The 13,513-nt window shown below is 36.6% G+C and overlaps 1 protein-coding gene across 4 annotated transcripts in view; it reads right to left on the reverse strand.

Moving 5' to 3' along the window:
- PLCE1 (phospholipase C epsilon 1) overlaps nucleotides 1-13,513 on the reverse strand; it is a 169,640-nt gene that overhangs the window by 40,837 nt on the left and 115,290 nt on the right. For 3 of the 4 annotated variants that reach the window (XM_064514041.1, XM_064514038.1, XM_064514039.1), the window contains exons 5-7: nucleotides 6,529-6,674; nucleotides 4,526-4,784; nucleotides 3,670-3,878 (exon numbers count right to left, since the gene is read on the reverse strand). In XM_064514041.1, the coding sequence (XP_064370111.1) occupies nucleotides 3,670-3,878; nucleotides 4,526-4,784; nucleotides 6,529-6,674 (614 nt within the window). The remainder of the gene's footprint in view (nucleotides 1-3,669; nucleotides 3,879-4,525; nucleotides 4,785-6,528; nucleotides 6,675-13,513) is intronic. The other variant, XM_064514040.1, reaches the window with a different exon arrangement.

A 13,513-nucleotide genomic window follows, 5' to 3' on the forward strand; every position in this document is an offset into this window, starting at 1 on the left:
TCTACGACAGCTTTCTCTGTATATTCTTCAAGGCATCTTGTCATAACACCCTCAGCACCCCTCCTTCATCTCTCCATAGTATTCTCAACTCCTGTCCATATCCAGCAGCTACGCAAAAGGCAGTTCAGGTTGTGGTTTGTTCATGCATCCCATCTTCTCACTAAGCTAAACAGCAAAAAACCTGCTGCTCTTCCTCAAACTTTGGTACTAATTTGAACTTTCCCCCTGTATCCAGACATCAATTGTAATGATTCTTATATGAATTTATTAATTACTGAGACCTCTACCTCTCTGTCAAATTTAGCTAAAGTGGCCAACAGGCTTAGAAGTAATTGATGGATGGGGAGACTGACAGCCAAAGGCAGAATAACTGTTTAAGTACAAACTATAACTTTATTTCCTTAAGAAATCCGCTTAAAAATAAAAGTCATGCCTTATACCCTAGCTGGTATAAACTGGTGTTGAAGTTGATGAATCTCGTCACACATCCATATATTAAAATATTTAACAGGACTGTGCCAGATTAAGATTTTCAAATTAAACCAACTAAATGGTCTCTCTCTCCCCAATGCCCTCAATACAATCTAATGAGTCTCTGCAAAAATCCTAGAAAATTTATTCTGAGACTAGATGCACATGTCTGGAGAAATCTAGTATAGCGGAGATGGAAACGGCAGAGCTTCGTTCATGCCTTATTTCACATTTGATAGCGCAGGTAGGCCACAGACTAAAATGTATAAGCAGGTAAGCCAAGCACACACACAAGCATATACGGAAACATCGTCTACGACATCAGCTGGCAAAAGCAATATAGCTATCAAGTACTGAGAGCAAACTTACAGAACTCGCTTTGAATCAGAAGCTTTCTTTACATGTGCTGTACTGAGATGCAATGAAATGAAAAGAAAGGACAAAGGAAACATTAAAATAGACTGCAGTTTTAGGCAAGAAATTGCATGGAAAAGGAAAACATTTGTGTTTTTTTCTCCTTACTCTAAAAGATATTTACTGCAGTTAGGAAATTTAAAAGGGAAGATGTGTTCAGGCTAACGAAATAATAAGTTTAAAACAACTTAGTAAGTAATTTGATTAACAATTCTTTAAAAACTGTCTTTCAAACCTGAAATTTTTTGTTCTCCTACCTGCCCTTCTTTACTTGAGAACCGACAAGACAGAGCTCTAACGGAAATTAAACTTTGATATTTATTTGGCACATTCAGGAATTCTGGATGAATAGGCAGGTCACTGCCTATGATTAGATTAGGTAGTGAATTAAGTCACTGATTAGAGTGACACAGAGTTTATCTACTATTACAGCTGGGAAAGTAATAACTATATCCAATACTGACTGATTTTATTAGATGCCTTTCATTTTTAATTTACCAGTTTTGCTGGGTTCATGTTCTAAAATACACACTCCAATCAGCAAAAAGCAAACTAACTGAAAATCTCTTTCAGTTCTGAAAGATGAGAAGCATGCTGTGCGGTATATTCTTCTGCCTTTATGATCACAATAATACAATTATGAGGTGGTACATAATTATTATAATGTTGATTATATAATACTATATAGCAGTATGACCCAGGTTTCACAAGAAAGGCTATTACTTGTTCAGAGTATTAAAAATAAAACAAACACTGCTGCCTCCATACAGTAGGGACAACAGAATACAGCCCTTGTGCCTTTTTGCAGCAATTTCCTTCTGTGCCTCATCTAGCTCTCTCAATGCACAGGAAAGAGATGACAGGAGAATACGGAATTTCCAAAGTCTGCAAGGCTTCAGGGAAATTAATAATTTCAGAGGTATTTTCTACAAGTCACTATACTGTTAAAATCAGTATGTACTGCACCCGAATTATTGATACTAATAAACTGAGTAGGTATTAGGCTGAATTGGGAAACATACTTATTTCCAATTTTGTTCATTTAAATTTTAAGCTTTCATTTCAATGTTCTATTAGATTTTTTTCTTGCATTTAATTCCTAGTTTAAGTATAGTCAAACTTACTACATTGTATTTCAATATAAAGCACAAATAACTAATTTACCAAGCAGTGATTTCATAACAACCTAACCAAGCGGCCTTCATTTCCCCCATATTATTCCTGTATATTTGAATTCTACTTTGCTTATCCAAGTGAAATGTTGATTTCCCTAGTTCATTTTCCATTTAAGTTGTGAATTACAAGATGGTTTTGAAGTATATTAGTTAAGAAAAATAATTTCTGGAAGAAAGCATTTAAATTGAAATAAGTCAAGAGAAAACATAAATGGACAGAGAACTGGGACTGTCTTTCTTGGCATAATCCACTGTCCAGAAGCAACTAAAGCCAGATGTGAATAATTCTATTAGAAAACATTCTTTCGGGAAACAACAATTATTTATTTGAAATGAAATTTACAACTGCAGGTTAATGAAATAAATGCATTTTAAACAGGAAGATGGTAGTTCCTTCTCGGGCAGTCACTTATTAGATTTTATGTATAAGTAGCTGCAATAGGTTGGACACTTCTGAACATACAGAATTTCTGCTACACATCATCAATTGAATAACTCTACTAGTGAAATAAGTATGCTCTTTTATGCAATACCTGACGTGTCATTTTACATCACCTCACCTCTGAACCATATATCTGTGTCTGGTCACAAACATACTTCATTGAAATGAATTTTAACTCCCTTAGAAAAGGCTTTATCTTTACATAATCTATGTACGTGCACACATAAATATGTTTACAGGTTGTGAAGAGATAGCAAAGCTAACTTGGCTGGTGACAGTGCTGCAGCCATGGCACCAGAAACTCAACACTGAATGACTGGCCGAGTATGGACCAGCTTCCCACAAAGCTGGTGCACCACAAGCTGCTGCGCAGCTCACGCGAAGCCCCAGGCTGAAGGAGCAATGTTCTGGTCTGCCCAGGTTACTTAGTTCAAAGAGGACCCATGAACATCTATGTGGGCTTCAATTCACTGCAAAGCAACACTCTGGAAGATCATGTGCAGTGTTAAAGTTTGGATTTACCATATTTCTTGCAGGTAGATAGTATACAGTATACAGAATCTTCAAAAAATCTGAGATTACTGAACAGTGAGTTTTTCCATGGGGTGCTATTAAGTGCGCACCTAGGCAAAATAGTATGACTAAGCCAGCCTGAAAATTCAAAATGTCTAATGACTTCCAAATGTCTTCTAGACAGAATGTAAAAGCCTCAAATGAACTTGTCCTTAAAAGAAGTGGTCTTATGAACAATAATAAATAACCTTTATTTTGAACGGAACAGAACGCTGCCCTAGCATGCAGAATATAATGTTCTGAGCTCTGATAACAGATATGTCCTGGTGCTATTTCTGGTACCACAGATCAAAATTGTAATCATAACTGTGGATTTTTAAAGCTCTACATGTAAGATGAAAGGGATTTACTCTGATGAAAGGAAGTAATTACATCATGAGGGAAAATAAAACTATACAGAGACTTTCAAGCATTTGAGTGTCAGCTACTTAGCATAACTGATGGAGGTAAAGTTTTGAATTAGAAGAGGATAAATACAAGCAAAGATGTTAAAGTTACACATTGTTTCTATAAATGACCCTTGGAAGAAGGAAATGAAGGATGAAAAATGTGAAATACAGAGATAAAGACAGAAAAATAAAATATGAAACCTACTGGTACCGGTTTCTGTCCTTCAAAGAGTTATTTCTTGAATCGCTCCCTTCACTGAAATTATCTTCACCCTCTTCAGATTCCAAACTGCGATTACAGCTCCGAATAGTTTGAAATATGTTGTTTGCTGTTGATTCTTTTTCTGGATTATTTAAACCATCCTGGCCCACTCTTTGTAAGAAATTGTCTTGTCCACTGTAATCTGAAACAAACTGAAGATAACTGAAAGATTAGTATAGTAACAATTAGAATACTGTGTCGTCATCTTCTCATTAGAGAAATTTTTTACAAGAATTAAGAATATTTAATATATCTTTCCCATTAACTTCTGATGGGATTTTACATCCACTTTTCATACAATACAGACCAGACCACTGCAAACACAAGTAACAGAAATTCCTGTAGATTTTTTTTAAAGCCTCAGTCTTAATCTTTTCAGATAGTGGAGCATTTTTTTCTAAACAAAGCAATAAAGCTTGATGAAATTGCTCTTTTCATACAAGAGCCTAATCCAGTAACTTTCTGAATTCTGTTTTTAAGGGACTCAAAACCTTCCCATTACCAATGAGGTAAGCAGAAGGTCATAGCATTTAATATAAAGTATTTTACAGCTTTCAGAATGTGGTACTTTGGTACAAACATTAATTTCTCAGTATTCTTATGGTGTGCATAAACAACCATTAACTTTAAAACACTTTTATTACTACAGTTATTATGAGAATTAGACTGAGGTACTGTGAATAACAGTTTGGTTTAGAGGACTTTAATTAGATGCATTGTCATATAAAATAATAAATAATATAAAATAAAAAAAATACAGATTATGAACATAACCTCTTAGAACATCAGCTCCATTTACCTCTAGTGTTTCGTCCTGGGAGTTATATCGTGGACAGAGTCTGATGAGGCTTGATGCTCCATCCAGGACTTCACAAAGCTCTTTTAAAAATACACCACAGAAAGGAACTACTTTACAGCCTGGAATATTGAGTGCCCGATTGACCACTTTCCTGTATTCAGATGATGACTCATGTTGTGCCATAGCATCTTTCAGACTTCTCATAGATTCGATATCAGACTGGTCCATGAATTGCCACATTTTTAAAACTTTTCTTGACCTATTGCAAATAGAGATCAAACATCTATTAAAAAAATTAAAAGCATAATTTACATTGAAGTTCAACACCTGCAGCATATCTAGTAAAGGAAATTATAATCATTACTCAGAAATGAATGAAATGAATCAAGCTCATTATTTTTACAAAAACTCTGGATAGCAGACCATTTTCTCCTTTGGATGATTAAACATGAACACTAAAGAGGAGAAACAAGCAGTCCAATCTACATATGACGGGAGTAGCATTTGCGATTTTAATATAAGTCCAGCTGCATGAGAAAAACAAGCAGGCTTTCTTACATTTTTAGTGTGCCACTGCCTAAGAAGAAATAAGAAAAAATTAAAGAAATGGCATAAGGACAAACCAGATTGTTTATTACAATTCCCTTTCTGTATTATGAACAACCCATGAAGTTAGCAAAAGTAAAACAAATTAAATGTATTTAAAATAATTTATATTGATTTTTTTCCCAATTTAATTTGACTCTAGTAAGAGGATACATGAGTCAAGATCACGTTCCGACTCTCAGGCACCAACGCAGAGCTGTGGCGTTTTTGTTGTAGATGAAAAAAATTTTTAATTTCAAACAGAAATGGTTCTTGGGGCTCCCTGAGAAGGACTTCTGGTAATGCCAGGAGGTCTCTCACCTTCTGAGCTGTATGTCTATGCAAAGGCATGGCCATTCCACCCTGCCCTGGCCCCAGACATACCAAAAACTTGGTAGAAAAGCTAACAACAGAACATCCCTAACTCCACAGTCTGCCCTTGGCCTGGAAATATTACAAATCCGCAACTAGCCTTCCTTTCCTCTCTTTCCCTTGTGCAGTGCAGATGCATTAGAGATAAAATTAAGCCCTTAATTCGTTTTGCATTTTCCCTCACAACTTATATGGCTAGGAGACCATGGATGCATTCTGCTGAACAAGACTGTGTCTGTGACTAGTTGAAATGTGTTTTACACACCAAAAATGTAAACAAATAGCTCAATGTGAGTCTTTATTAAACCACAAAGAGAAACAATACAAACACATTAAAGCTTTGTTAGACAAACACAAAATACAAGGAGGGTCAGAGCTAAGAGATAGGAAACTTCATCTTAACTCTTGCCTGTACAGAATTCACTGCCTTCTGAACTACACGTCTAGGCAAAGGCATGGCTGTCCTACTCACCCAGCCCCGTGCATACCTACAATTCTGTAGAAAAGCTAGCAACAAAATGTCTTTATCCCCCTACTCTGTCCTTGTCCTGGAGACACTGCAGGTCGGGCTATGTAAGATCATTACAGTATGAGACATCAGTATCAGCCAGTGCAAGTATATTGAGGGGGTTAAAGAACGAGTTTTAGATGATTATTTTTACAATTTAAGCCTGACTACACAGAATGGTACTATTATTACGTTTCACTTACGTTCTGCAGACTCCAACCCCAAGCTACAATAGCTTTGGTTGATTATAGATAGTTAAACCACAACCGCTTTCCATCTTCTTTTCTCATTTTAAAACTTTCTGTTTAAAAAGTGTCTGTTTCCTAATGTAACATATTTAGACTGTACCAAGAGAAATGATGGTGTCTACAGTCAAGAAAATGTCTTTTAGCATGTTTATTTTTTCCAAGAGGATCGTTAGGGAGTCACAGGGTGAGGTGATGTGATTTAGTTCGTTGTTCTTCAAAGAGGTCTGCTTAACAGAAGCTGCAATGTAATCTGTCACTGAAATATCATTCAAAAACAGAGTTGCCAGTACCTTAGCCCTGCCAAAAATTCCATTACAGCATTGTAGTTGCCCATATTCCAGCAGCATTTTGCCACATGTACTAAATATGAGAAGACTTCTCGTTTCTCCTCCATAGAACCTGCAGTCAGGATCAGCCAGGTAACCCATGAGCTCACCTTGTAAAACAAAATGGACAAGGACAATCAGCCAAAGTGATAATATTTGGAACATTCAGGCATTTCTTTTTTTCTTTCCATCAGAAGGTATCAGTCAAAATTCTGCTCACACACACATGGCAGAATCACATCTGCCTTACGAACACGCCTTACACACAGACATACACACATTCCTACACGTGAATGATTAACTAGTCTGAAAATACTCATTTTAAACAAAAAACTATCATATATGAATATGTGGTATTCTGAGTATACATTCAGGTCACTGAAGAAGACAGGCAGCTTAAGTTAATGCTGGTTTCTAAAGCTGCCACAGTGATCTGCAGTGCCAATTCCCATTAACACAGCTTAAAAATCTCAGGCTCATACTAAGTAAACCAAGTAATCCTTGTTCTTACAACAAGGACAGTGAAAGTTGATAAATTATAATTTCTGGTTCTGCTTAAGTTCACTGAACTGGTAAGTGTTCTACTTAATGTATAAATTTGCTAAGTCCCATCTATATACACTGAACACTTAATGTAATTCATGTTATCTACATGCCAGATCATGAATGAAGTACACAACTCTCACATTCCTAAGTGTGACCATACTGCCAACTTCTGTCTGATGATTAATTAATGACAGAATCAGAAGTTAACTTAATACATGATTCTGTTCATATTTTTTAAAAAATCAAACCTTCATTTTACCAATGTGCAAACTTTCTTTCCAGTTTCTGTTCCCACAACATCCATAAAAAGTATCTATGTTTCGCATGGAAATCTAATTTAAACCAACTGTTCCTTTTTACAAAGTGATTCCCTGGGGCTTGATTTTTGTCATTGTATAAACACTTACGAAGCAATAAACGTGATTTGTTTACTGACACTGAGTTCCATTCTTGGGTCCTGAAGGATTCAAGTGTTTACAGATATTACTGGTGTGAGGAGAGGCTTATCAAAATTAGAAAATGTTAGTTTTCCTCTCATGGGGGATAACCTGTTTTATTTTAAAAAACAAGCACAAGAATTAAAATAAAAATGTGTTAGTACTTATTGAAAAAAAAAAACCCCACTAAAATATATAGGGCTTCTATTAATGCAAGTATTCACAGACACAGTGTTGCGAACCTCTCATTCCTGAGGGAGAACAGTGAAAGAATATGGAAAACCTAAGTCACTGTTCAATCTTTCTGATGCGCAAATAAATCAAGAATAACAAATGAAAAATGGGCAAATGAGAAAACAAGCTATAGCTGCAATATGTACGTGTGTGTACAAAAAGAGTCAAATTTTTAAGACTGAACTCTTAAAGAAATGCAGTTGCAAAATCATTCTGTCTCTCATCCAGGGAAGACGCCCTGGGGAGCGCGTACCACAGAGACGTGGCGACTCTGACGAGATGCGAGGCTCAGGAGACAGAGGATCCCTATGAAACAACGTTCAACCTGCTCTAGTGCTCATGAATCAGCTCGGTATGGAAGACAAGGCCTGGAAGAAACGGCCTGCAGGTCTACTAGATAACCACAGGAAAAACGGTTAGCTACTGCTTCAGTAATCACTGCATGTTTTTGTAACAAACATACAATAAAAGACTTGGCAGGAGCAGATATCCTGTACAGAGCTCTCAGCAAAGGTAGAACAAATACCAGAGTCTGATGTGCGACGTGTAAATACGCCCCGGAAGCTTTCCCAGGGAGTCTTTATGCGGATGGAGAGGCCACAATACAAGATATGGTTGGGTAAAATAAAACTATTTTTTAATACTGGCTGCCCTACACAACATATATCTAATCACTGTACCAGCTCTGAATGACAATTTACACTGAGATGAAATTTTACTCAAAGTACTTGACTGGTTACTCCTAGAATGAAAACTTTGAATCTCCTAAGAACTGCTTAGATGAAGAGCATCACAGCATGGAGAAATACAGATAACTGCTGCATCACACAGGGCTCAGATGAGGGCAAACACAGAATACAATGAAATGAGGTAAATACAGAAAAGCTCAGAAATTGTAAAACAAAACAGTTAAATTCATGAGCCAAGACTGGCATAATTTGTGTATGCTGGAATAAAATTACATATTTTTTTAGACATCATCCTGTTTGCCAAAAATAGCTCTGTTACAGAACACAAATGCTAAACATGCAATCTCACAGAAAAAAATAAAATTTACTTCATATGAAACACTAAGCATGGTAATGACAGTTTGACTGATACGGATTTAAATATTTTACAGGACAATAAAATTTAAACAGATCTGTTTTAATCTAAGGCAGTGAAGATGTAATAGTTGGAGGAAACCAGTATCAAAATTGATAATGTCAAAAGGCAACTGAATTCAGACTCCCCACTAAGAAGCACCCTTGAAACTAGGACAGTCACTTGTTGAAATTTTATTTAATAGAGAGCTTAGAATTGCTATAAACAGTTATGATGAACTCTTACAAACACTCCGTAAAAGCAAACAGAAAATGATAAAGGTCAGCATGAACAAGCTTTTGCAGCCTGGAGATGGCATATGTATATATAAGAGCAAAATATGGGTGCAAAAGGCAGTAGTCTCCCATGAAGCTGATCCTCCGTCCTTTTGCTAGACAAGAATAGACTTACAGGAAGAGCAGAAGGCATTTTTTAAATCTTTCACTAAACAAGAAGGAAAAATAGTGTCTGAATCTCTAAGCTATGAAACAGAAAGGGCAAAGGAAGATCTAATGGCTCAGACAAAATGAAAAGACAGAACTGAGCATCCAAGGATACTATCCACCATCTAAGAACAACGAACATGCCTGCTTTAGAAACCTACTTATAAATTTCCTTATTTTCTGGTTCTCTGAGATGAGAAAAAAGTTGAGGAGCACACTGTGGTATTTCAGTCAGATGCAGATAATGGAAAATTTCATTTGTATTATTTTATTATTATTTTATGTGTTAATGAATCTAGGAATGAAATAGAATTATTACTCTGCATATGTTCTTAGGTAGCTCCCTAGCGCATCCCTGCGGGACAGCCACTGCTGTAAGCAGCCCTTCTGTCCCAGTCAGGACTTGTTCTCCAGACAGAGCTAATTAAGAAATCAAAATATTGCTTGGTTACAAGAAGTATTTTCTTCTGTCCTACATCACAGGTTTCAGCTTTACCGATTCTTTTCATGTCATATCTCGCGGTAGCCAGGAGTATAAACTGACTTTTCTGGTATTTCTGAATAGCATCAGCTCTCCATGAAGATTTTCTATGAATTATCAAGAGAACCGTTAGTTGATTAGTTTGAACATATCATTCTTTCCCCCAGATAAGAGGATTATGGCTTTCTCAAAAAGCATATTAGTTTCCAAACTGGATTTCTTAGAAGCCGTAAAGATTTGTGCTTTTAATGCAGGTTTCATCAGTCTGGGATTCAAACAGAGATCATTAAAAGGCCATAGTCATGTCACAGAGGTGGTAACAGAGGAAAGGAGCTGTGAACAAGGGCTGTCTGCTTCAGGGAGGTTTTCCCTGAGTGCTGTGCCTAACATCCCTACTCCTAACTTTCTTAGTGAAGACAGCCGGAAAGGGAAGAGAATTCAGTCGGATAACAGAGCTGAGGTGGCATTTCCCCCAAATTAAATGTGGTCCTAGAGCCTAGCAGGAAAAAGATACAGAATTAATGAGCCGATCCAGTAGATACTTGGTCAAAATGCAATGGGATATTTTTCTCATGGAAGTTTTGAAGGTGGGAAATCTGGTTGAATCAGTCTGCTTTAAAGGAGCAGAAAAACGAAGTAGAACTTCAGCTGACTGAAATCAGCTCCCAGCTCCTTAAAGATTTTATTTTGTCCAGGCAGACTGAACTAACGGCTCCAAGAACTTTATCATGAAGAACAATATTCTAAACCTCTTAAATAAATGCATACTGGAATAGCCTGGTTATGGTATTAATTTGAGATGATTATTCATAATGGCCACAGCTAAAATCAACCACATGCAAACAGCAGTGAAATGAAGGTAGTTGAAATGACTGAGCTGTTCAGGAAACATCATGTATGACAGCTTACAGGAAACTTAAGTATATAACTGAAACGTAGAAAGAATAAACAGTACTTAATAACATACTCTTATGTGATTTATTGATCAATATATGAGCAGCCCAGGATACATCCTCAAAGGTATGCCTCTGTAGGAATCACTGACACTTCTCAAGTGACCTTATAGCTGCCACTGGATCCCCAAAAGACCTGATAATGCATCTACTACATTTTTGCTGCCTGGTATGCATAAAGCTCCCTTTGCACCAATGATATCTGAGAACTAGTGAGCTTTTTAGGACCTTCAGTTGAATGCAAGTCCAGAAGTGAGATTCCTCAGAGGTCATCTGGGCACACTTCAGCTCAGTGCAGCTCACACAAAAGAAAGAGAACAAATCTGTATAGGTATGTGTTTCTTGATGGCTCTGGAAATCACCTGGAAGTTGTATTCAAAACACTGTTCTTACCACTTTGGCAAGTGAGTACCAAAGATACTAATCTGCACACTCTCTCGGTCCCTAAAACCAACTGTGATCACTAACTCCAAGAAGCAGTTTCTGCAGCGGCTTATGGGCAAAAGGAGACCCCTTCCTGACCACAAGTGGGCACTGACTTATTGACACTTCAGCTACATGGGTGAATGGGCACTTTGATGGCTTAGAGAGCTATCTCCTCAGCTGCATTTCATTTGAGGAGCACCTAACCTGAGGAAGAAATGCCACCAGGTAGCAAACTGCTAGGTATCAGGCTGCAACTACAGCAGTGCAATTGCTCCGCCGCTCTGGCAATGCCTGAACAAACTAGCTCCAGAAACGGCGACCGTATAGCCAAGCCAAAAGGGTGCTCGGTAGCCTTGCCAAGTTGTTCAAAATACACAGCCAGTATTCCTCAGAACTACCAGTGACACTTTTTCAACCAAGTTTTTGTGTTAGACACCTCTTTCGCTACAAATCACAATCCACATATGGACATTTTAAAGATGATTTCCTTAGTTTACCTTTTTTCATGCTCTACATACATAGCTCTGTTTATGTAACTCTCATCTTAAACTCCCTTTACAATAGAAATCACGGCAAACCTGTAATTAGATCTCCACTGCACTGCTGATGAGTTTGAAAAGTATGAGAAAATGTATCCTGGCCTCTACTTTAATCCACATGATAGCAAGACACAGGAAGGTCATAAACTGAAATACAATCCACTCGAACAAGTTGATAACAAAATTCATCTTTCCATTCAGATGGATAAAAATGAATGTTTTGGGGGATTACTGCACACAAATATTAAGTAGTAAACAAACAAATGGAATAGATACTTAGTTAAGATATAAATACTATTTTCTTGTGATCTAACACTGAGAAGTACTGACAACTTTGTGCCGAATTTCAGCCATAATGTAAAGAACATGAAGTCTCCTTAGGAATTTTTCGGACTGACAAGAGCCTCCTTTAAATTCTACTCTAAGCACAACAGGGTCTGCATCAGCTTTAGCTGCGCAGTAGTGTCAAGCCCAGCAGTATATAAAGACCTGTATAGTTGCAGATTTTTTGAAATTATCTTTTTGTATCACCTCTTACAATTTTAACTGCACTAAAATCTGTTCTTTTAAACAAACATTTTATTAGGTGCTTGGGCTTATATTATTTTGCTCAACGTTTTCAGATAAGTTCAAGTTAAATATTGCTAATGCATTTTGGAAAAGGCAAAATTATAATTCAGCATTAATCCTCCAAATGCTGTGAATATTTTTTAAGTCAGTGACTGACTCTCATTCAGTGTTTCAGCTTACTTAATTTGGACATTTTCACAAATGTAGCAATGATAAACCTTTACTGAGGACAGACAAACGTTCCGTTTTCAGGACGTGACACTCCCAGAAGGCTCCAGATATTTCTGTTCTGTTTTTCAGAATTCTCTTTTCATTGTTATTTTTTTAAAAGGCAATTAAATACACAGAAAAGCTCCTGTAAGTCAATTATTAGAATTAATATCAATAATTTATTTTTTTAACTTGCAGCATTTTATTAATGAAAAATAAAACAAACTCTCCCTAAATCATTTAAATGTAGGAAATTTATATCAATCAAACAATTACATGACCCCTATGTTTTTAATGACCTAATCACTGAAACGCCAACTTAAAGCCAGTTCTATGTACTGTTATAATATGAAACAGGCAAAAAACTCCCAATTTGACAGTGGCAAGATATGGCTCATTATTGATGCTCAGCTGCTTTTACTAATATAGTATGAAGGACTTTGTGATGGGACATAAAAGAAACATCCAAGATGGAACTTAATCGGCAAGCTATGACTCATGACCTCAAAGCCTTTACAACTGTGAATTACACGACTATATGCCACTTACTCTACAGGAACCCTGTCTTACGCAATATATAGTTTGAAACTGTATTTAATGCATATTGAATTAATAACCAGATCCCTAAATCTGCCATGGATTTACTCCTTTTCTTTTTTAGTCCTCTAATACTTGAGATTATCATAATTCATATATATCTAGTATTATTTCTTATCCTTCACACAACTGCCAGAGAATGCATTCCATGAATCTTTGGGAATGGGAATTAATTTATTGCTTTTTTTAATAGGAATATACATGCAGAGGTGGTATTGAAGGAGGAAACTATTCAGAATCTCCACCTATGCAGCCCAATGTTCTCGTTGTCATTTTTAGTGGTTTACACTCATTTCCCCAGCTCTTATGTTTATAAGGCTTTTACAGCAATTCCCAAGCTACATACTTCAGAGGCTATTGCTACATGGAAGAAATGATGCCTTCTATTTTTATATTACATTTTTTAGCCATTTCATAATACTTGAGAGAT

Source organism: Dromaius novaehollandiae, chromosome 6 (genome assembly GCF_036370855.1).
Source record: "Dromaius novaehollandiae isolate bDroNov1 chromosome 6, bDroNov1.hap1, whole genome shotgun sequence".
Lineage (NCBI taxonomy): Eukaryota > Metazoa > Chordata > Aves > Casuariiformes > Dromaiidae > Dromaius > Dromaius novaehollandiae.